The 26,756-nt window shown below is 38.1% G+C and overlaps 1 protein-coding gene across 1 annotated transcript in view; it reads right to left on the reverse strand.

The window, feature by feature from the left end:
• Nucleotides 1-26,756, reverse strand: part of LOC137296373 (tetratricopeptide repeat protein 28-like) — a 197,447-nt gene that overhangs the window by 159,129 nt on the left and 11,562 nt on the right. Inside the window, exons 2-3 of the mRNA XM_067828159.1 lie at nt 20,023-20,304; nt 8,174-8,321 (exon numbers count right to left, since the gene is read on the reverse strand). Coding sequence (XP_067684260.1) covers nt 8,174-8,321; nt 20,023-20,304 — 430 coding nt within the window. The remainder of the gene's footprint in view (nt 1-8,173; nt 8,322-20,022; nt 20,305-26,756) is intronic.

A 26,756-nucleotide genomic window follows, 5' to 3' on the forward strand; every position in this document is an offset into this window, starting at 1 on the left:
ACATCCCCGGATGTCTGAAGCTTGGTTCATGGCCTCAAGCCAGACGTCTTGGACAAGTTCAGGAGGTAAAAAGGGAAGGGCTACCGCAGATCTAAACAGCTCAGATTAGTCATTATTCTCTTTGTACATTGTCACAAGCCCTAGGTAGTGAATTTTGCGCCACAAGGATTGTCGGGCCCGTGATTGTGCTTGCCGGTAACTGCTCTGATGAACTCTCCAGTTGTTGACAAGTAGCTTCTACACCTAGGAACAACACATTTCCAGTAGTCAGACACATTTCCAGACTTGTTCAACTTTTACCGAAACCCAGCATGCAACACTTGGCGGGGTCCTCTCTGTCATATAACAAACTCTGCTCTCTGAACACCAGCCATAGCTAAATCAAAATACATGTAACTGGGTCTTATATACTTGTTGATAAATATGGTAGTTAAAACGTTTTATTTTTTTAATCAGAGTAGAGGGATTACTTAGCTTGGGTTGTACAGGAGTGATCTCCAAATATGTCCGGTTTTCAAAACAAGTATGGATGAAGCATGAGTATCTATATCTTTGATCAGAGTAGAAAGATTATCATAGCTTGGGTACTTTAAAAACAATCAATCTGTATTTTAAATTTTCAAAGTACCTTAGTTTGGGTTGTAGAGGAGTGATCTCCAAACTGGGAATAATCAGCTAAACAGGTACAGTACATTATTAAGTGCAGGGGTGGTCCATTATATGTGTATGTTAATTAGTAGTCAGAATGAGAGTAGTCATAATGGGAAGATACCAATAAATTAAACAAAAATGACATTTTACTGCCTGATTCTTGTACAGGTATTTTTTGGTGAACATGTAGCCAATGAGTTAAGAGTAATTACAGGAATTTGCCAGAGTTAAAATAATGTTCACAGTGCCGAGTCAATGGAAAGAATACGCCTCTTTGGGGCAGGAGTTTGACTACCAGAGGAGTCATTCGAGATGCTGAAGTGGAATACACCATGATAAATTGGACCTGAGATTATTGTACCTACAGAATGAAGATTTAATGCTTGCAACAAAGACTGTACCATCATGGTGGCAGTCTGAGGCAGAGGACACGTACAGAGTCATACTGTTACTGCTACAATCTCCCTATAGATAAAACTGAAACGTTGGAGAATATATATATATATAATCAGAAAGGACACATATTATTTATTATACAAATGACTGTATCAGTAAAGCAGCTAAATGTGGCATTATCAAATTTGCCAATCGCACTCTGCCACTAAACAATATCAATCTCTCAAACATCATGTGGTTTAATCAGCAACCACGAAATGGATAAGACCAAAAACTATGAAAGGTGAACAATATCATTCCACACAAAAGAGAAGAAATGAATGCTGATCAAGGATGATCGTGTGACTGCCCTTCCTCCTGCCTTCTGGAAAAAACAAATCAGTTGAACATAATCTGTTAGGGTTCATCATTAGGTAATGTCTTGAGCAATATTATGTGTAAGTGATGAATAATATCAAGTAATGAACAGGCATTAAGTCAAGTTCCACTCGCCACATCGTTGCCACACTGATGGGGCCCTAATACGCTGAGATCACCTCAAAGGAGTGAATATGTCTGCCACAGTCTCTTACCTTGGTGACTTCAGGTTCAGATCTATTGCGGAGTCAGATCTACCTGGATTGTACACTCCAGGGGGGTCAGAGATGAGAAATTTTGCAGACTAGGAATGAGCAAAACCTTAAATATTTGTCAGGTTCAGTCAAGCATCTGATTTGGTCATTAAGAGTGATTCTGAGTAGAAATGGCATTATCTGGTAACAGTCTGACAGCAGCACCTCATATACTCTCCAGTGAAACTGAGACTGGATAAACTTATGTATTTGGAGACACGTCTGTCACCACAGTAACCATGTACTTACTCCGAGTACAAGTCTCAGTCAGACTTGAGACACACAAAATCACCTCAAGAGACATCACATGGATCATAATGAAGACTACCATAAGCTGTGGATTTGCTGCTTTAAGGATCAGTTGTCTGTCGCAGAGAGGGAGGTTTTCGCCCATGATTTGGTCTCTCTAAGTGAGTATCTCCTTAGCAGAAAGTCCCCCTTTCCATATTCAGATTTGGTCTCTCTAAGTGAGTATCTCCTTAGCAGAAAGTCCCCCTTTCCATATTCTGCAGTTCAAATTGGGTGTTATATGGTTCAAAGTAACTGGTGAGAGATGACCCCCTGCAGGATTGCAATGTAGAAACTCAAGGCCTAGCTCCTTAACTGCTTTCTAACTGACAGGGGTGTTGTTAGGATTCTTCCAGGAACCAATTTTCAAATAAATGCCTTTTGCTTAAAATTGAATTCATCGGAAGTGAGATAAATCCAGGGGCGGGATCCACTTTGATGAGACATCCATCAGATCTGCAAGGCTTGAGGTCAGCTGTGAGCATTAAGGTGGCATTCCTCATATCATCAAGTTTCTCACTGGGTATGATGCAAGACTTTGTGAAAGACAAAACTGCGGCAAACGTGGAACATATCATGTCCGGTACAGTTCTTGTTGACTGAGGGAACAGTTGTGAAGGGATATGCTTCAAAGACATGCAGATATGGCAAGCTTCTGTTGCTAGTGATGTAGCCTTAATGATCAATATCCAATTCACAGAAGTATCTGCTAAATATCTGTTTGCATTGGTAGCAGGAGGGGTGATTGAAGCACATATGAAGGGCAGTTAAGAGCCCATAGAGGACTGTTCTTGGTTCATCAATACATTCCCATGCTTGTTGGAATGGCGTGTTGTCTTTGACAACTAGGAGGCCATCATTTGATGTGGTAGTCACTCTCAAATAACATTTTACATTAGGAATGTCAGTAATCTTCTCATCTGGGTGTGTCCCTTGAGACAGATGAGTGTGTGTACATTTCAGGTCAGGGCACTCATGCTGTGATGCTTGCTTTGCAGCATGACTTGTACAGTGAAAGCTGTCAAAACCATCATCTGTCCAATCTGGCAGGTTGTCAACATCAGCATAAATACCCCATCTGTGGTTAGCACCTTGATCTTAAGCTGTACAATCCGGCACTAAACTGGATTATTTCTTCAGTCTCACTGCTTCAGCTTCCATTGAAACTGGCATTTTGGCAGAATTCTCAATAACATCCCCAAAAGGAGAACACCACAGACTTGGTTGATTCTGCAATGAACCAGCAAACCTGACAGCTCTGGTCCATGCACTATCTAGGATGAAGACTCATGTAATCCAAAGGTATATTGGGAACTCCAGTGTTGTGTGTGATGGTAACATGGTACCTGCTGACCACAGACAGAAATCTTGTGACACTGGAACTAGCACCGAAACAGCCAAAGTTGAGTTTGATGAAGGCTTGAACACAGTGTCTTCTGTCTGTGAGAATCTGTGTTTCAGATAATTCTGCACTGTATGGGCGAAGTGCATGAAAGAAGTGCCAGTAGCAAATGCACAAGTTCAGCTATTGCATTTGACGCTTTTTCAATTTGGCATTGAAAAAAACAATGAGATGGGTTGTTCCATTCTGGTTCACATACAAGGAAGCTGCAACACCTTGAGCTTTAATGGACGCATCAGTGATCTGTCAGGTGAGATTTTACAACAGTCTTGTAAGGCGTCAATGCAGATTGGGCATCACAGAATGCTACAATGAGATTATCTCACCGTAAGATCTTCTCTTTTGACTGTTATGCAGCAGTTACAGAATCCAAAGGAGACATCAGTTTCATGTAACCAGGCATAACACAACTCAAGGCCTTTAATTTATATCTGTAATAAACTAGTTGTTTCACTGTCCTTTGGTGACAGGTGTTTATAATCTACCATTAATTATCATGAAGTTATAACTTGTTTTTAGTCATGATATGACTGAAATATTGCAGGCGTCACTCAAAATGCAAGTCAAGATATCAAATCACTCCCCTACTCCCTGTCTACTGACGGACGTGAGAGAAAACATACTTTCACTACCAATTGCAGAGTAATGAGAACATGTTCTTCTGTGTGTTTATGTGATAATTAATTGTTGACGGGTGAAGGTGAAATACCGAAATATTCCTTTCTGGTCATCTGCCACTACTGTTGAGGAGGTGATGACAGACACACTTGACCTTGATCAGCCAGACAGTACCCATTTATATATCAGTTTAAGAAAGACTTGAAACATTGTTACTTGATAGATATGGTTGTTATTTATTCTAGGTACCTCTTTAGTACACGCATCACCATATATTTTATCAATTACAAGAAAAAACATAGCATGTTATGTAAAAAACATAGCATTATTATATATATTGCATTGCAGAAACAAACAAATACAGAGTGGTAGATGAATAATGCATACAACTTGTAGATGCACAATATAAAACTTTGCCATGACCATGTGATCAGTGTTGCTGCCTTCTTATTGTGATATTAATTTAGAGACGAATACAAGTAAAATATAATACATGAAGCTTTCTGTTTCATAGAATGGCCGTTTTCTCTAGCAGTGTTGGCCATTTTCCCGTGAGCGGTGGCCGTTTTCTAAAATTTTATTTTTTGGCCATTTTCACTATATAACCCCCCTTGAATGCGCAAATGAAAGATTGCAGTCCTTGAAAGGTGGTTGGAGGTTTCACAGTGGATAAACCTGCAATCTTGTGTGGACCTGCAGTTAAAGAATCACTACTCCAGATAAATCCCAAGATGTTGGTTGATTTGGGGCAAATTACTGCTTTGGAGGCGCTAAGGTGAAGATTATTGTGATGTATAGCAGTGAGGACAAGGTGCAAGTTACATAGAGCTTTTTCAGCTGTATCTCCACCACAAAACAAATCAACAGCCAGTTTGATCACACATCCTTCCTGAACATGATGACTAAGCACTCATGACATCAGTCCCTCAAGATAAGCCTCTGAACCTGGCATCCCCATAACACAGTGTGTTGTACACCCATATTCCTTTGAAAGGTGTAACAACCACACAATTTTTCACAGATTTGTGAGACAAAGGTTTTTGATAAAATGACTTCAGTAAGTGTGTTTTAACAATGAACCGCCACTTGCCAATTTCTCTGATCACCTTGTCTACATTTGTGCATAAGGGCAGTCTGTGGTTTAAAATACTATCTAATCTCTCCAAAGGCAGTCACTTATCTACTCCCGCAGTTTAGTTTTTGTACCAGGAAAGGCATATTGAAGTATTCAACCATGACATTGACCAAGCTTGGGCTCGGCAAAAACACCCTCCTTTTCCAGCTCTTCAAACTTACATTAAAGTTCATTCAAAGCATCTCGGTTATAGTGTGGGAGACGGCCCTTTTGCTGAGGAGGCAAGATTAGGCCCATGTTCACAACAGCCTGCAAGTCTCTACTAGCTGCATCGACACTATTGGATGAAACAGTTGATCAAATTCCTCATGGTGATCAGTAAATTTCCTAACCATTTCGGGGTGAAGGATGTTGTCTAGATCCAGCAAAATGTCCTTAGATGGCAGTACTGGGTCTGCACTGGGTCCTGGCATGCTCATATGATGCGCATTACATTGAATAGGTTTAGTGATGCATCTGATGTGTCAAAAGTGTTCATGACCCTTGTGGGTAATTTCGTTGGTTGTGGTATTTGTGATCTTTATTTTGTTACCTACAGATGTAATGGGCTGACATGGAGGTCTAGCCTTCTCATGTGATATGCCCATATTGCAAGGGCAATCATGCCTTGGTTCTAAAGTCCTGCTAAGGTTGGGCACACTGTCCTTAGGAACATCAATGTCTAGGACCTCATTTGGCAGGAGAGTAGTCTGTCATTCGCCCCATTGATAACAATCTGATACTTGGTGGAATGAGTAGCAATATCACTGCTTTTATAGAAAGGAATTCGTGCAAGGATATCGACATTAAGTTGCTTGACAACAAGGGCATCAAGTCGGAAAGAATCGTTTTCTCTGGTCAACATGCAGTGGACTTCTCCAACTGCTTCCAGCGGAGTAACACCAGTGCTCGTTGGGATGCACTAGTAAGAAGGAGATGAATGGCTTTGTGAAAGGGGCACTGACAATATTGGTCATAGCACCAGTGCCTAATGTTAGTCGAACTGGGTGATGTTCATAAAAAGTGTTGAAGTATGGAAAGGGCTTAACACCCAAATGTTTAATGCTGGGATGATTGTATAAGAGGTTCTGACCTTCTTCCCAATCATCCTCCGCCTCCTTGTCATTAAATCTGGTCCTGCCAGACATGTCTCTTGTCGTAATTCAGGAGATATCTGCAATGACTGAGGTAATGGGTATCATAAGCTGGACACCCAGATGTTTTGCACAAGATACTGTGGGCTTAACTTTCCTAGACATCTGGTTGCTACAAGTGGGAGGCTGTCTGTTGTTTGGGTAGGTGAACGTATAAGCTTCAGTGCTATGCAGATCATCCAGCAACAAATGTAGGGCTTGTGAAATCTAAGGTTTGTGTGACATCAGAGTCTGATTACGGAGTTAAGGATGGAACAATTGTAACCACAACACAACAATCATGTTTTCCATGGTAGGTGAAAGATCTTCATCAACAACCAGTTCCTGACCATGGTGTTGAATGCCACCTCCGGTAGTGAGAAGGTTGTCTTCTATAAAGATAACAAGCCTTTGATACAAGTCCTCTGGGCATTCATTCGTTTGAAGTTTTATGTCAACAGTATCTAGGAAATGGGATCCAGTGGATTGGAACCTCTTTCAAGGTTTTACTTTTTGTTAGCAAGACTGCGTCACAGGTTTTTTACTTTTCCTTAATTTGTATGAACATCAACATTCAGATATTACATGAGTGTTTGAAATCAACTGAAAAATATCATTCAAGATTAAGTTCGAAGTACATATGCTTTTCCATGCAGGATTGGATCCATAAGTCCTAGACAAGTAGGCAGATGCTCTACAATACAGCCACCGAGCCAATGCAGGTGGTGGGGTTAAATTATCTACTTACAGTTACTGTCATCAAATTGATTTTATGCACGCTTCAGCTGTTGTTAAGTAGCTTCATCAAATGATCATCTACATTGTAATTATCCATCATTGACAGTATATATGCTCCACCCCTCGGGATTTCCCTCACCCTCTGCTTTTACATTGTTTACTGAAACCTCGGAAGTGTGTTTTCTCCAATACATAATTCCTAATCTGACATTGCATGAAGTCTAGCTGCCCATTTTTCTGCTGTTTTTCTATGTCACTGTGGGACATTTTCTCCATCATATTGTAAGACTGAGTAGGATTGAGGGCACTTTATTTCTCCCATGTGAAGTCTTCTGTGAGAAAAGGTGCAAAATTGTCGTCTAAAGACAAGATATAAAGAAGACTGTTGCTAGTTTTCAAGAGAGTTTATGGTCAACTGCCACTGCTTTGGAATCTGATTTTGAGTCATGATTTCAATTAAATAATGTCACAAATTTGCAAGCACTCATGCATGGGCAATGAATATGTTGAAAACATCTTGAAATACACTTGTTTATGCAGGGAGGCTCACTGATTGTGTACAATGAGGATAAACTGGAATCCTGTTTACCGGTTTACTGACATGAGTAATCCCAGCGCTGCCACCACATCAATAAACACCTATATCTCAAACATCATGCAGTTTAATCAGCATCCACAACAAGGATAAGGTCAAAAATTAGGAATGGAGAACAATAACATTGCCTACAAAGGATGTGCAATTCTTTGAGGCAGTCTGTTTATTTAAAACCAACCCCTAATATCTGAAACTGACACATTTCAGTGAGTACACATTTTGACTCAAAATATCAATTGTCTATCATCTTTATTAAATGGCCTATCCAATGAAATGAATTGATAAACGTCCAGGTTTAAAATACGGGAGTTTCCTTGACTTCCCTTAGCAGATTCGGGTGCTTCCATGTTACACGTTGGGTTGAAAAATCAAAATTTCACTGAAGCCCAAAGGAGTATATTCCTTCTGGATTTCATGAATTTTGTCACTGTTCAGTAATCAACAAGACAAATTTAACTTAGTTCTTGTCAATTTTGGTAACAGATTGTGAAGAAATATGAATACTGTGATGAAACCACAATCAAATATATGTATATGTTTTCATTACAGTAATCTTGGCAAACCTCAAAATCGTACTTTTCTCTCAAGTGCTTTATAAACAGCTATGTAAAATAGACAAATGCATACCTCGAAGGGGACATGTTATTGCTGCCTGTGACAATTCAGAAAGTAGAACAACATTGCTGGGTTCTTGTGCCAGTCCAGCAGCAAAAGCTGCCAGAGCCTCCCCATACTGCCCCAGGTGTTTCAATGCCACTCCTTCACGTAGATATGCCTGAAACAGTATCAAGTAGTATGTATGCAAGTGACAGCTTCATACAAAATACTGACAACTGAGTGATACAAATGAAACATGTAACTACATTTCATAAAACTGAAAATTGGTACAACTGGCACATTTTATAATGGTCTTGTTTCAATGTTTATCAACATACATAATGGATTAGAATTTCAAATGACAATACTTCAAATTATATAACACATGCTTTATTTGGGACTACACTTTCGTTGGAAAGTACAGACTCTAGTTCTTTTGTTGGGTTGAGTAAATGAGGCACCAGCACACAAAGTCTGACGCCTTACCCACCACAATTACCCAATTTTCAAACCATTTCCATAGATTTCCATTGAAAAATGATCCAGTTATCCAGACGGAGAGATCTGTGAAACTTGCATGTGTATGTGTCACACCAATACCGTTTACCACACACCTATGTGATTTCATTCTTAATCTGTCTGAAGTCATTTGACATGAATTGATTAATTAGCCATCAAAACGCTAGGGACGCGTGTCACTCGGGTTGTTCATTTGGATTTGGTGGGTGTGAGAATCAGTAACAAAAACAGATGTTGAGTAGGATTAAGGTAAACTACACTGTCATTGTATTGTATATAACACTTATAAATGGACCCCTACTATCTGTTGTGTTGCAAGTTAAAAATAACCTGCCACATTATCTAAGTCATGTGATCCCTTCCGGAAGTTTACTTTCAGCAGACATCATAAGTTTGATGCATATGTTTTTAGGGCAAGAAATGCATCATTAGAATTAAAATTTTTCATCTAACTTACCACCTGAAGCTCCACATGCTACATGATTACATCTGAGACAACCTGACAACATGTAACCTGCATTTCGCCTTCCATATATTATCAGTACACTTATATGTTGTGATGATTCACTGTTATTACTATTGACTGTTGATTTATTGAAATACATACATGACATTCTTTTGCTTTCACTTAATTTTCATGTTCTGCTTGTTTGATCCAGTTAACCAGATGTCTCACTATCCGGACGATTTTCGAGTGAAACCTAAACATCCTGATAAATGGGGTTCGACTGATGTGTTAATAAATACAACAAATCTTTTGGTTAACAAAACTACTTAGATGCTTGATTGGCATTTTAGAAGATGCTACATGATGAACATAGAGATTTTTCAGGGCTACATCTTCTTGCTTTATTTCGGACCACAATGTTTCAGGGCTATGCTTGACTGTTCAGTTCTACCTGATGATGGGGTTAGAACAAACCCAAAAACATTGTGCTCCAAAATAAAACAAGAAAATGTAAGCCAGAAAAATCTCTCTGTTCATCAAAACTACTTAGCTTGTTGAAGTAGCAGAAACAGGAGATGTTTTGATAAGATGAAATTAAGGAGCATTAGTTTTAATGATTGTATGGACAAAATTGTTTAAATTTTCTGAAATTAAATAAATCAAAATTTTAGAAAACATTAATTAGGGTAGGCCATATAAAATATTTCACTTCCAATATGGGCAACCTAGTATAATATACTTGGTTGTCGCAGAAAGGAGTTAAGAAAGTTCACTACGAAGGATATCGCTATGTCAGACACAAGAACCTACCACTGTGAGATGAGCCATAAAGGAAAGTGTAACTAGGTGTTGTGAAAGCATTTGATGATCAGTGTGTTGGCTTCCTGTATGAACAGCCCTGTTGTTCATCACTGAAGATTTTGGAAAGAGACACCAAATGGAATTCTTGTGGAGTGTAGCTCACATCATCAGACTTTGCATGAAACCAGGATGATAATGAAAGCAATAATGAAAGTTTGTAAATGAAAATGAATTATGCAAATACATCTTGGGAACATGATAATGTGTTGTTGGTTTTCATCTATATTTGGGTTTCATTTGTCCCAGATCCAATTACTAAATGCATTGGTCGGCTCATTCCCACTTTCATAACTTACTGGGGTGATTAAAAGAAATTAACAGCTATGGGTCAGTAATTGTGCAGGGGGAATTTGTCACCCCCAAAAGTGCAATATTTTGTTCTTGGGTTTACTACCCTTGTAACAAAGCAGCTGTGATACCGAACTCAGACAGTCAGGTAGGCATGCACAGGTGTAACAAAGACATTCATTGGTTGGTTTATTTACCTTTATTTTCAGGGCTCTCTATGTGTGTATGGAGATGATGGGTTTCATAAATACATGCTCATTTTTTCTGTATTTGTGCTCAATCCAATCAACAAATACAAAGTTTGTGAACTGTTGTGTGGCTTGAAACTGGAAACAAGTGAGGGTCTTGAAAATGACAATCTGTGTTTGCACTGGTTGACATCTGATCCAGTCATCCAAGAAAAATGGATGCAATTTGTTGCAATCAACAGACATCATAACATGTCATATGTACAAGTATCACACCTGCCTGTCTATGTAATTACATAATGTGACAGAGACAGAAATCAGGGGCACGAGCCATAAATCAATGTGTTTTGTTTCTGGTGTATAGCCTGATAGGTGTTAAGTTCAAATTGTATGAGGTCAATGATTTAAATTTTGTATTGCATATTGTCATTAGCTGATATGCAGACAGATGCATAGGTGTCAACTTAACATTGAGTTTTGTATGTGACAGAGGCTGTTTATTACATTTAACATGTTTCTTTCTAGTTTCCAAAGACATGAATTAAAACATTTCTTTTTTTAAATAATGAAATTGGTATTTTAAAGCTACACTTTCTTGAAAACTAGGTTTCCAAATCTGCCAACCTCTCAAAAAGCAAGATGTGAAAAAAATCAGAAAAAGTATGGAAGCAGTGTATTTTATTTTAGAGATTCTGGCCAAGCAAAGCCACTTTTTCACTCCCATTGTTCTCATATCCATAGGCAGAGATTCTGGGCCAGCTAGACTACTTTTTCCCCACCCTTGTGTTCAAAACAAAAGGTTGAGATTCTGGCCTAGCTGGGCTACTTCTTCCCTACCATTGTTCTTACATCAAAACAGGGACAACAAGTTATTACAAACATCAAACCGATATTTGTCTTAGCTTTGCAAAATACAGTGGAAGCTGTCTCATCCGTGGCTTGTTCATTTATCATCAGCTCTAAAATCCAGTACATTGTATGAACTGGATTATTTCTTCAGTCCCAATGAGTGCTGGTTTAGACAGCTTCCATTGTAGTCCATTCTTGCCTCTAACTTGGGTTTAGTATTTGAATGCATACATATTTGAATGGCATATATCTCTTAATCCATCCTGCTCCTGATGCCATTCCTATGAAGGCACACTGCATATGTTCTTCATCTGTACAAATCATATCACCACAAGATGTAAAGAGTCAATCAAACATATGGTGGGTACATTTTGGTGAATGAAATATGTTTCAGACATCCATGGGCCAGGTATACCCCTTATGAACCTTGGTTTTTGAATTTAGAATAAGTGGAATGACAGATGATACAGTATTTGATAGAGATGTTGTGTTGGGCTGTTGCTGAGTTGATGTTTATCTCTGCTTCCATCTGTTAATCTGATGTCAGGGACATGGGAATAAAATTTGATTGCATATGGACATCCAAGTTAAAACCGGGTATCCAGTTAATGTTCTGAATATAGCAACGTTCAAGCTGTCCAAATCTAATCATCATGTATCCGCTATGTGTGCAGCTCAGCTGTTGAAACCAATTTTGCATCCCAACTGTAGTGAAATTTGTGAATTATTTGAACTCCGATTTTGCAGGATTTTTTTCATCACATTATTTTTCAACTTATATAAAGCTGAACTTGCATTTTTTATAATTTGGTACTGCACATCCATACCGAAAGGTATCAGAAATCATAATTGTTCATCTGAGTTCTACCTGATGATGGGGCTAGAACAAGTCCCAAAACGTTGGGTTTATACCCAGACTGTCGACAACAACGAACAATCCATCCAAATTACTTGTCGACAGTCCGGGGAAAGGGAGATGATGTTCCACATGAGTGACTTCACGCCCAATGTGCTCGCAATTAACAAACCAATAAAAAACACAGCGTAATATCAACCTTGCATCATATGCTAAGTAACAGGGTATATAACATACATTCTGATATATTTTGAATATATATTATAAGTGAAAAATGTATAAACATTTGAGAATTGTGATGATAAAGTCCATTTCAGTAATCTAAATGTTCAACCAAAATGAAGCAACTCTGACACATGGTCTGTGTAGTTCAAGACAGTAAGTCTGTCGGCAAGAAGGTTGGCCTTCAAGGATCCAATCCTAGTGTTGATGATTCTGTAGCAACGTCTACGGACTGGTAATATGCTTGTTATAGTTAGTTTGATATGTTTCATCGGATACATCTGGGGTGATGAGGTTGTTTTCTGTAACCAAATATGATGGACAGGTAGCATCTGTACATCTCCAGCATGTTTTCTGAGCTCTGCATCTGTTGACTCTGTACGTGAATCCATTGTGGTAAAGATTCTGACCTCCATTAATGTTGTCAGACAGTGTACCCCGCACCACAGCATTTGCCATTTTGACAGTGATAACAACATTTTCCTGATCTATTATATACCCAAATGATACATTTTATCAACATGATTTCAATAATCCTGCTACTCCCAATCACAACATATTTTCCAGGGATTTTTTTGTTTTGTGGTATGTGAAACTCGAAAATGGTAATCCTTCCACTTGCATAACGTAAAATAATAGTTCGTTTGCAACCTTAATTCTCTTACAAATTGTTAAAAAGACAAAGTTAATTCATTTCCTCATGATATGCACTTAACGTAAAATAACAGTCTTTTTGCACACGTAATTCTCTTGCAAACTGTTAAAAAGATTAACTTAATTCATTTCCTCATGATACGTACATAACGTAAAACAATAGTCTGTTTGCAATTCTCTTACAAATTTTTAAAGGATTAAGTTAATTCAGTTACTTATGATTGACTAAGTCAGTAAGCAAACATTCTCTTTAACACTGTCTCCAAACGTTGTGGTCCAGGATAAAACAAACAGATGCAACCCAGAAAAATCTCTATGTTCAACATCCACCTTGAGTAATATGGTAAATAGCTTTAACAATTCTAATAATCAAGCTTTTCAGCCCATCTGACCTTGTCCTCACTTTCAGTTGTGTTTCTGGTAACTAAATACCACTACAAACTGGTTTCTATGCTTTGATTGGTGTTATGTCTCTGAGACTATGACAAGTGAGCAAAGAAATGTGTATTATATTGCATACAAGGTTTTATGAGTTTTGACTATTGGTGAATTTTGACTCTAAATACAAGTCATAATTCCAAAATTTAACCTTTCCTATTTCAGTTACTAGCACACAGATGCACTAATTCATGCTTTTGTTGAGAATATTATGCAGCATGCTCAGATATCAAAATATTTCTATAGGAAAACGTAAGTTAGGATCAGTTTGTCATAGTCTGTGAAACCTCTTATTCCACAACCACTTAAAATCAATTCAGATTCATTATTCACATCATTACAACTTTGTTTATGCTCATGTGTGTAATGGCAAATATATAAATAGTACAACAGTCATCAGCACCTGACAAACTGCTTAAACTTCATACAAGTACCAATACAATGCAAATAGGGCAAACTCAAAGAACATTACAAACATTTATGTAACTTGAAATCAAAAGGTTTTGACACAGATAATAGTATATAAATACAATCAAGGAATTTGTCTACGGGATCTGACCACCGGTCATCACCATGGAATATCCATCAACCTGGACATCAGTCTCACATGTTCATATCATCTGTAATGGGTGTCTCAACCACAGAACTGAAAGACAACACCTTCACTGCATCAGCATTCACATTACGTTGATAACAAGCCAGCTACCTGTCCATACACTTTCAGTTATCAATGCATCAATCACCACCAACATAGGGGTGTCCGTATTTAATTCTGTGTTTCTCATCTCCCGCCACCTGTAAAAATCCACCCACCCATACAATAAAAAATATATTTTTATTTTTAAACTTTGCACCACCCATTCTCAGTTGTACAACACACACTGAAAAAAACCGCCTACAACAAGAACAAAAGAAAAAAATGAGCTTAAAATGTATTAAATTTCATTGAAAAATGAAAATGAAAAATGAACCTTCAGCATCTTTACACCCTGTCATGACTTAAGATTGCCATCCAATATTATTTATGATCTGACAATGTTAGGGAGTTTGAGATTTTCACAATCGTACATGGTGACCAAGTAAACAATACCATGTATCACTGGCAGGGAACTTGGTTACAGTGAGAGTGGAGTCTTTGTGATTCTTGCCACAGAATCTTTATGATTTGTGGCAGTCTTTGTGATTACATATAGCATCTGCAAGGCGAGGGTAAGGTACAATAAATGTCCTGTTGACATCCAAGATCAGCTATAACAGGAATTAATTCCATGTGTACCTCAATGATATGTTCCTTCAGGATCGAACATTGCTATATTACTCAGAAAACCCTTGATAATCATGCAAGTCATAAATTGAACTTTTCATAATTTGTTTATAATGTATTGATATATTTGAAAAAAAAGGATCGAATAAATTATTGAAGTATGCACAGTCACTATACTGATTGGGTTTACTGCCCACTATGAAAAAGCATGTGACATTTAATCAGGGAAAAGCAGACACATATTTAAAACACCTTGGAGATGCTCTATAGTGACAGATAATATTTGTGAAATTGATGTAATGAAAAATTGATTCTTGATCACAGATAATTCACAATCCCCAAAATGGAATTGAAGGGACACATTTCCCGACATCTCATTCATGAATCAGATTTGGATGTTACTATTAATGTATCTGTGTCGTCTAAAGATCATATGAATGTTTGAAGCCATAATTTGAGGTGATTCAAACTTGATGTAAAATTTTCATATTTCGTCTCTCAACTGTCCCATGTCAGAATAATTTTGACTTGAACACAAGTGGTCAAGATTAATGTGGTGACATTTGTCCCCTGCTTTTGATTCCACCATGAAGAGTATGAATATTAAGTGAATTACTGATAATGGAATTGTGCAGGATCGGTTCACTTTGGTTGAAAATCTCCTGGAATAACTATTGCAGGCAGACCTGTCATACCTTCCTCTTTGGCATAATTTTCTCCATGCTTAGATTTACTTCAGTATTCCGGAAATACATAATTAAAAAATCAACGTAATAAATCCATGTATGGAATTAAAATAGCCACTAGTCGCTACTTGAACATTGATGTAACACTACAGTCTGTTCCTCAAGCCTGAAGTGCTTATTCAAATATTGTATTACATGAGACAACACTTCACTTCACATTTTGAAGTCTAATTATGACAGAGAGCACCTTAATAATTACTATCTATAACAATGTGTAGACCACAATCATCATCAAAATCATCTTAACTATTGACTTCAGTGTCTTCTTCTGAAAATATTTGCTTTGTACAGAATATGTGTGCCTTAATGCCATTGTGAATTGAGTTTGTATGTGTTCCATTTCGAGAGGTAATGGTATTTTATTTTCAAACACTGGCAGGTACTCGTTGAAATGTTTTATAGACTAGAGAACTGTACATGGTGCTCACAAAATTTCCCTTGAGTTAAATAAATCATCTTATCGAGTTACTATTTCATTTGATTGACTGAAATACTTTGTTATGATTATTTTTTTTGAGGGTTGATAATCTTGATGTTTTACACATCAACAAAATGACTTTCACTGCAAATTATAAAAAAATTGACGTCTGTGCTATTGCTATATAAGTAGATAATAAAGTTGCAAGCTGATGTCATGTGTAGAATAGAAAAATTATAGTCTTTGATACCACAAACTAAAGCTATAATTACCATTTTATAACACATATCATTGCAAAGACTGTCAGAAATCATAAAGTTTCTGTTGCAAATCATGAAGACTCCACCCATACCGTAACAAAGCTCCCTACCAGTGAACATACACACTGATAAGAAATTTAGAGGCAAATTATATTGTCTTCGCCAATGCATTTGGTGAGTATGCATTCATATTTGAATACTGGATTGTATTTATTATTATTATGTTTTACAGATTAAGATAGAAATGCAGCAGTGAGGGTTCGGGTGATCCTGGCAAAGTCAGGCTGGTAAGGCTCACCATCAACAAAATCAACTTAAAATTTCAGATTGTGTCCAACAGTCTTGGCATGCCTAAAATAGCTGTGGAATTCTTTGCTTTCATCTTGAGTCTTGACATGCTTCACCGGAGGATCATCCCATAAATAAATATGTGCAAAAGCACACAACAAAATTCTGTCATGAAAAGCCTCCACATTAATCAAACTCCCGACCTGATTGGCATACATGAATGTTTAAGAGAGGGTGGTGTGCCCTGTTATCAGACATGATCCTTCTGGTCAGGCGGTCAAAACTACTCCAAAAGAATAGGAAAGGAGTAGCACAGCTAAAGTATTAGTGGCTTTAACCTTCCTTGTTTTGAGCATTTAGCTCTGAACTCCAGATTTTCTTTAAATGAGATATATACTTGGCCCAAAATTTAACTTGAATCTGTGCAATCTGGAGCTTGTCTCCTAAATAGGTATAAGCTTGATCTTCCACAAGATGCTCAATAACTGCGCAGAAACCTGACAAATCAGTCCAGAAATTTGCTGATGATGTAAAAGGCAGGATGGTGAAGATGATGCACCAGGTAAAGAAAGACTGCACCCAGCAATGCACCAAAACAATGTACTACAAGTCTGTAGTACCCAATGACTCAGTGAAGCATCACAGAATATTCTTGGATAGCAAGTTTATTTAGTAATGCCCAAATGGGTGGTTGTAGAGATATCTACAGCAAAGAGTAGATTCATTGAACCAAATCATTCATTAAAGGTGAAATCGGAAGGTAGTTTAAGTCTAGAATGAGATGAACCACAGAGAAATCTTGAGATCTGGGATCAATGAGAACATCAAGTGACTAGCATCAATGTCTAGATGTTTGTGCTACTGATATCAAATGTGAATCAATTGAGCATGGCGAATCACATAGCTACTACCTCTGTTCAACTAGCAGAAAAAGGGTACCAGGTGGGTTATGTTATGTGACTAAAATCTTTAGGCATCTTATAAGCCGTAAGGTAATAATCATATTTATATAGTGCACATATCCACACAACTAGCACATGCTCAAGGTAATCCGGACAAACAGACTGTCAGGCTTGGAGCTTGCCACTCCATAGTGAAGATTCAGAGTTTCACTAACACCCTGTAAACTAGAATCATGTTGAAAACTAGTGTAGTTTGGCAAATTCTTGATGCAAATTCATGATTCTCAGGAGGATGTAAAAACCCAGGGTTGACAAGCCCCGATCCTTCATGTTGACAGCGATAACGAGAACATCAGGTAACTTGTTCTAGATTGTATGTGGTCAGCAAACCAAGCAACCATATGTGTCGAATAAACCAAAACAGTTCCTGCATTTGGTGGGAGTACAAAATTCTGCACTGCAATATATATTTTTTCCCAACTGAGAACAAAAAATAGCATCAAGAATATATAATATGCAATGAGCAATAAGAATTCCTTTTTCGTCAAACTGGTAGCATGCTGAAATTCTGAAGCACAGCATTATATGATTAATACAAACCTTTTTTCTTTTAGGTCGATATCGATAGGACCATTTCATCATTCTCCAGTTTCCAAATGTACAGGATATTTGTCAAAACTTAAAATTGTTGAGCACTAAAGTTGGCAGTCTGTGAAGCATTATCTTTCTCTTCACTTATCTTCTTTTGAAACACTTAATAAATTTCACAATTTTCATATCAGAAGGCATATTTCCTTTCTGTTCTGCACACCTTGACACCAGCACAAGAAATAACACTGAATTCCTGAAAGCAGTGCTGGTTTTAGAGGAGCAACTTTTACAGAGGACCAGCCAGGCATTATGGTAGCTGCCCATTTCTAGAAGAGAGGGAGGTCAGGTGCTGCAAGTCCCTTTTATTCATGTGAAAATATTATGGTATCAATGTCAAGCTAGAGGTCCACATTCACTGGAAAACCTTTGTTACACGCTATTATAGCCACTTACAATCTACTTTACAATGACCATACTAGCAACTGCTTTTCCACAGGCAATGTTAGCTAAGAACAATACCTTGTATGAAGGCTTGTACTGAAGATACAATCTCCAGCTGTTGACATTGTTCTAGACTGGGCTCCTTCTAATCAAAAAAGCATTCAGCTGCCATGGCAATCACACAGCACAAAGAAAACATTGAAAAGAAACTGTGAGCAAACAAAATACTGCCTAATATCTGACATAAACATATATCATAAAATTAATTATGCATGTATATGATTTGCACTAAATCAGACAAAGTGGGGTGATATGTTGAGAAATTGTAGAGCAAATAACAACATATTTGAGTCATGTTTGTTTCACAAGGAAACAGGTGATTCAAACAAAGATATTAATACTGAATCCAACACATCTATGTCTTATGCAAATCATCAACAAGGATGATCCTTTGTAACAATTTAATTAGTCTTTAGATTCTAGCATTGACCAACTGTGTAAGAGTATTTTTACTAATGTGGCACCATCATCAATGAATCTGTTATCTAATGGAAATGTCCACAGCACTGCACGAAGGTGGGAAATCCACACTTCGTCTTTGTATATAAAGGGGATGGTGGGGTAGCCTTGTAAGCATTTGCTCTTCACGATGAAGTCAATTTCTGGTGTTGCTGCTACGATTTTCCTTGAATATTGCGAGAAGTAGCTTAAAACCATATTCATTCACTCGCTCACTCACTGACTCACTCATGGGAAACAGCTGTAGAGGCTGCACTCCCCCAGTAGTATGTGGGTAAGAAGTCACACTGTAATATTTAGCTATGTTTAAGCAGTTTATCTACTTATTTTATTTGTGGCTTTATGGTAGTTGCCTTTAGAACAGAAGGAGGGAGTGTCTTTGATGTATTTCTTAAAACATAAATATGCCCAGTCTCAGTATCTAACAAAAGTTATTCTGGATAGCCACATACACTGACAAAATTGTAGAAGCCACAGTTTATACTATTCCATATACAGGAATATCTAATCCAAGTTTTTGGTACCTAGTAGGGTCTTGGAATGTACAAGATGAAGTCATATACATGTAGTGAGCAAAGAGGCAACATTACAACATTGTTTCCATATGATTCATACTACAGTACAGACCTAAGTTTGGTGTATTTCGATTCAATACACAAACAGCAAACAAAACAAGAAAAACACAACTTTTTGGTTAACAATTATTTTTCTAACAAAAAAAACCAATGACAGTTTACCAACCCCTGACTAGAAGGAACAGTTATCTACCCTGGACTGTAAAATGTCATATTCTTCACTGAATGACAGCAGATGCAGAGTGGACAGTGGCACAATAAGGCATAGGAAGAAGAAGCCCTGTCTGTCTTAGGGTGGGGAGGCAGCTACATATAAAAATGTAGTATTTCTCTCTAAATGCTCATGTTTCACTTTACCTGATACTACACAGTGCTCTCTTCAAGGGACGTGGGCTTACCAAAACACACGAGTCCCCGGACTGAGGAACACTACATATACATCAGGTAGCGATCCTCTCATTTCAGGGCAGTTATTCATTGAACATAGACAATGTCATCTGCACTTAAAATAAAAATGAAAAGCTTGAATTTGTATACGAATACTTTTCTTACCTTAGACCACTTGGAGTTAAGACTTCTAGCTTTTTGGGCATCTTCAAGACTTCTTTGAAACTGGTTTACTTTGAGGAATGCTGCAGATCGATTTGTGTACAAGATGTGATTGTTACTGTCCAATTGGATGGCTTCGGAATAAAGCTGAATGGCACGATGGTAGTCTCCATTGTTGACAGCTTCATTACTTTCCCTTATTTTTTGCAAGAAAAGCGCCTGGTTATTTGGGCTGTCTCGACTAACAGTATCCATTGCTCCCCCACCAAAAGCACCAACAGTGGACTGCAATAAAGGATAAGAAATCATGTTCATAATGCCTGTAATAATCGTAGTGGCTAGTAACCAGTTATTGTCATTTTTCAGTGGTTTAACGATTTTCTCCATTGTTTCTTGACAATAATGATAGATCACCTATTCACTGATGTTCCCTACTTGTTTACAGTTGCTGATCATGTTTCACTGAAACACGGTCAACAGGAAGTGGGGTAGTGTATATTGTGCTTTTCAAACAATGAACAAGACCAATTATCGCCATTTCTGAATTTTCAATGTTTTTCACCAAATATGGCATAACTCTGGTGATAGCAATATTGTGTCTCAAACCTTGACATATTATAGAAATTTCATGATTGGAACTTGTTTGTTAAAAAAAACATTTAACAGATCAAATCTCGCTCTCATTGTGAATGTTGATGGATGCTGAATAAAGCTAACATGAATATGGAGATGTTACCGCACGGTTGAACTTATCAAGGTTGACTTCTTGAGTAGTTGTTTGCATTTTGGGTAATATTTGTTCTTACAGGGAAAAAAAAAACAAAAAAAGGGGTGAAAGTTGACTTGTCAACTGCTAGTTACACTTTGCTTTGTAAGTGTTGTCTGCATTGTATCTGTCAGGTCCATAAAACAGAAATGGAAACTTATATCAATTCAAAGTTTAGTCATTGAATGTTGGGTATATTTCAACAAATTTTTTTAAAATCTGCACTTTTTATGGACTGAACTATGACGTTATAGATTCACAACATAGCCAGGATGAGTTTCATGAAATTTCAAGTCAAAACACAATTAAGGTCACATGACATCCACCCCAACAAGTATAGGTCCAGTCTTCTAAAGGGGATTTGTATTTGTAACATCTGCAATGTAAAATACTTACAGCGATTTTTTAACTCTCATACCTATCGCTTTTCTGATGTGTCAGTGTGTGAAATACTACGGAAGTGTCAAGCTGTCTTGCCAGGTGTTGGTGATAACTGGTCCCTAGCCAATATATGCTACACACAAGTTTATTCTAGCATCTACTAATGGTATGAATGCATGAAAAACACAACCTCGTGATCATGTGCGGCTAGAGGAGTAACATGTGGTTACATGGTATTTCTGGTTATTTTCTGTCATTAAATAACAAGAAAATTAAACTTTAATATTTATCATGTTTACATTACTTATGCTGCATTGCAAATTGCATTCCTTTTTATTTCCAGAAAAAAATGACTGGAAACATCATTCCATGAGGAAGAAGCAGTTCTTGAACAAAGTTGAAACTGTCTGCAAGAACACATCCCACCAACTGAAGAAAGAAGGCAGGCAGTGCCAGGGTGGATGGGACCATTTGTCATGGAATGTAGGGTATGCAACTTATAATACAGTATATATATTTAAGGAAATATACTGAAATCTATAAGATATCTATTGCAAAGTCAGCAACTTTGTGGAGAACAACTCCTTTATTATGAAAATTTTGATTCAGGTTCATGTACGAGGGGATGTCAATAAGTTTTGAGCCTTGAGCATTTTTCATACCCAGGTGTCACAGCCTATGGTACGACATTGAACCTTGGGGTATAGCTGATGTGATATATAAGTTTTGGTATCCTACTCTCAGAAGTTATTGAACAGCTCACATTGACAGAAAGAGACCCCCTTCATGGCAGTGAAAATGAATAGAATTGAGTATAGAGCAATAATTAAGTTTTTAGTTATTGAAAGTAGCTTGGCAAAGAACATTGAAGAAAGGCTTTCAGCAGTTTATGGGAAGTCTTCCCCTTCATCTGCTACCATCAAACGATGGGTCAATGAATTTAAGCATGGTAGAGAGAGTCTTGAAGATGACCCCCGTCCAGGTCGCCCAACAACAAGCACTGGTCAGGAAAACATTGGCAGAGTGCATAGACTTGTGCTGTAAATTTGTCGAATCACACTCCACGAGTTAGAGGAGACCACAGGCATTTCACACGGATCCATCCAGACAATTCTTCATGAACATCTCGTCATGTCTAAGGTGTGCGCAAGATGGGTGCCAAGAATGCTTACAGATGAAATGAAGCAAACAAGGGGCACCATAAGAAACTCCATGCTAACCAGATACAACAAGAATCCAGAAGATTTTCACTTTAGGCTAGCAACCTGTGATGAAACCTGGATCCACCACTATGATCCTGAGAGCAAACAAGAATCCATGGAATGGAAACATGTCACTTCTCCCAGGACCAAAAAGTTCAAAGCCTCCAGATCAGTGCAGAAGGTAATGGCGACAGTCTTCTGGGATAGTAAAGGCGTCATCCACATAGATTACTTACCAAAAGGAAGAAAAATGAATGGGGAATATTATGCTAACTTGTTGAGGCAAGTGCGACAGTCAATCAAGGAGAAGCGCCGGGGCAAGATCAGACGTGGTATTCATCTACATCAAGACAATACTCCAGTACACACCTCTTGCGCTGCAGCCGCTGCTGTCCAGGAATGTGGGTACGAAATCTTGCCGCATGCCCCCTACTCTCCAGACCTGGCACCAAGTGATTACCATCTCTTCCCAAATCTCAAGAAACACTTGCATGGTCGTAGATTTCAGGATGATGATGAGCTTATTGCTGCTACTGAGGCTTGGTTTGAAGACCAAAATGGTGCCTTCTACACAGATGGAACAAGTGTCTTGACTCACAAGGGGACTATGTTGAAAAATAAATGTGGTTCATACCAATATTTTGTGTTTTTCTATGCTAGGCTCAAAACTTATTGACATCCCCTCTTACCATTGTATCGAAACAAAATTCTCTCGTAATAAAGAAGTTGTTTTCCATAAAGCTGACAATTTTGAACTTCCTTGCCTCTAAAATGTGAATCAAAGAAGAAATCTACTATTACCCTGATAAATGAAGAAAGAACTTGACTTACTGACATTAACACAGTCAACAGTAGAAGACATTACTTGTACATGAGAAATCCCTTGTTACACATACAAGTGACCACCTGAGAGGGGGAGAACTCATTCATGTGATTCTGCATGTCACACAAAAATGTGTCTAAAAATGCTATTTATGAAAATAATGGAATACAATTTGCTACAGTCATTAAAAATGATTAATAAAATCAAAGCAAAGTGTACATTGTTTTTACGTTCTATCACACTTAATGAAGCCAGCATTTGGGACAATGCATCAACAATGTCTATAAGAAACTCATCACAGATAAAGAGCATGTGTCATGTAATGGACAGAGGGGTAAGAATAGCACAGTTCACACCGAGTGTTAATCAGGAATGTTTCAGTCACTGCAAGTCTCTAGTCACGCATTTTATCATTTGTAAGGAGTGTGACCAGACTCAATGTCTTGTCGATATCATAAGCCAAGGAATGACGTCATTTCGGAATCCTATGCCACCGATTCCTGAGAGCGTCTGAGAGCGTCTTGTCAGTTTGCTGAAGGTCATGGTTGTCTTCCCACCAGGATTTTCTGGACAATTCACACTGTGTTGGGCCTGGCATAGTCGTGCTGCAGAAGTGTTCCTGTTGTTGCTGCTGGCAAAGAAATGGTATTGCCACAGGTTCAAGAATGTCATCTCTGTACCTCTGCACTTCTTGGACACAATTTGGCACTAGTCATTGTCCCCTGGAACAGTATACCCACTCATTTATGGAACATGGTGAATCGACTTTTGTCTGTAAAAATCACTCATATCAATTTTCATATCGACCAGTGATTTACAGTCCTTGCCCAAACCTGCAACAACAATGTTCCTGGGTCAATGCCATTCCACACAGAGCACATCAAGTTCTGACACTTGCTACACGTACACGTCACAACACAGTATATCAACTGATGACATGTCCCAGAGCTGTTGCCACCATTTCAGTTTCCGTGATGACCCTGTTGCACTGATGAAGAGAACGTAGATGCTTGTCTTTCTGTGGGATCGTCACCTTTGGTCTGCCTGATTATGACCTGTCTTGGATGGTGCCTGTCTGCTCCCTAATGCTGGAACCGCCTGATTATGGTACCATGTGTACAGTTCAGGGCCCTTGCAAATTGGCTGTTTTCGCATTAAAAATATTTTTTACGAAGTTGTTGTATTCTGTTTTGTCACTTATAAAGTGTTTTGATATTCATACGTACACTAATTTCATGACAAAGCATTGTCGAAAAATGATTTGGACATGACCCATGTAGTGTCCAGACTGTGTCGGAAGGTTTACACCTAGAAAGGTCAGTTATTGAGATCTGTATCATGTCCTGGTTGCTTCTGATGTTATTCTGATGGTTCAGCAATTGGCTCTTCAAACTCATGTATAACCATTTCTATTATTGTTTATCAGTGAGAGCCGTTTTATACAAATATTCCAATTTTTAACTCAGTAAGCCTTTTAGAGTCTTACAGAACAGCTAAGATGAATAACAAGCATGTTCTATACATGATAAAACAGTAATTTAAAACTTTATGAAATGTAATACTAAAACAGGGTGGGTACAGTCATATGACAATCAAATTTAAGGCCTTTGTAGGGCTTTTTTAAGGCCACTTCAGCCAAATGTAAGGCCCACTGAGGATGATTAAATTTACTAATAACCATGTACTGGATAACAGATTTGTATTGAATTTCTGAACGGCATTGTCTGCTACAAATTTTGAGATCGTGCTTGTTGCCGATTTTGCTGAAGTTGTACTTTCCGATTTTGGAGGGGCTGGAATAGTGAGAGTCAGCAATTCACTGGGAGAATTACTTTCATTGCTCGATTTATCATCGTTGCTCATTGTTGGCACTTGCAAGAACAAAGGCATGGATGACCATACGCTTGAGCCACATGCTCGTTCGTTTACCTGATGCGGATTACTTTGTGCATGCGATTTTAAAGCTGACTCACCCATCTTCCCGAGATCGATCGTCTTGTAGCAGACATTGCATAATGCCTTGTGGCAATCCCCTTTGAATGTATCCACCCAAGAATATTTCTTCTTCCTGTTGACATTAAAAACAGTGCGACCCATCTTGCACTGGATCAGTGGTCGTCACTAGGTCTAATGCGCGAAGCACCCCTGCTGCCAAATATGGCATTAACCTATGACCCCTGTACATGGCAGTGCCCGACAATGCCAGCTGACACGCGACAAGTGTTAGAACGGCCATTATAGAGCACTAGATTAATAAGTATTCCCAATATGTATATTCTTGAATTAAAAGATAAAAAATTTTCTGTTGGAATCATTTTGTGGATACATAATGTTCCACTTGAAACAACTCACCTTTTATTTAATTGAAGTATTATTTAACTACAATATAACTTAATTTGTACATAAGCTGCCCATCTTACCTATATTCAGCAATAGATTGATCCAATACAGGTCATGAAGTCCAAAACTGTTCTTGACAGGTAATGCCAATACTTTGGTATGTAAATACAACATCCCTGTTCAAAAATCCCATTAGCCCCGAACATGCATAACGTAATTTCATGACGGTTTCATGGCACACAAATGCTAATGTTTCTCAACACTATCCTATCAGTGAATTTATTTAAAAATTGCAACTTAAAGGCTGTGTAACTCTGCATGAAACTTCTAATTTGAAAACACTGATAGTATTTTCGCAAACAGACAGTTTTAGATACCAGGAACCCACATTTACCCTTGAGCTTACTTGGCCATGAATATATCTGTTTGATGGGCATTTTAGAAGTATAGCCAGTCACATGAAAGTAAGATTCTTTATGGATAACAACTTCTTTTTGTGTACTTGATGCGTTGTTTCAGTATGGATTCATATAATGTTGTCAAACAAGATCATATACACGAAAAGAAGTCGTTATCCATGAAGAATGTATATAGAGATGTTGGGTTTGGAAAATACATGTTCTCTGAATTTGCGCTCGATCCAAAAAAAAAATCATGTCAGCAGAGATGGTAAACTACTGCGTGGCTGGAATCTGTCATTCGTCCAAGTACAAAGCAGGACTTGAAACTGACAAGAGTTTGCACCAGTTTCCGTCAGATCCAGTCATCCGAAAAAAATGAATGTAGTTTCTTTGCACCCCACAGACATAAAAACATGTCATGTGTATCACACGTGCCTAATTACATAATGTGGCAGACACGGGACTCAGGTGCACGAGTCATAAATCAACTTATTTTCTTTATGTCGTATAGTCTGATAGGTGTTAAGTTCAAATTGCACGTGGTCAATGATTGAAGCTGTGTATTGCATGTTGTCTTTAGTAGACAGGCAGACAGACATATAGGTGTGAATAAACCAGACACTGAGCTTTCTCTGTGACAGAGACTGCTCACCACAATCAACAAGTTGTTTTACGTAACGAGTAGATTATTTACTTGTTTGTGTACACAACCAAGATTAGACTACTGCTCACGACCTCAGATGCTGGGCATGCATACTGTTTCAAGCTCCGCGAACCTATTCACTGCGCATGCGTTATGGACGCAGCGCAGCACAGCTGTTGAA

Source organism: Haliotis asinina, chromosome 1 (genome assembly GCF_037392515.1).
Source record: "Haliotis asinina isolate JCU_RB_2024 chromosome 1, JCU_Hal_asi_v2, whole genome shotgun sequence".
Classification (NCBI taxonomy): domain Eukaryota; kingdom Metazoa; phylum Mollusca; class Gastropoda; order Lepetellida; family Haliotidae; genus Haliotis; species Haliotis asinina.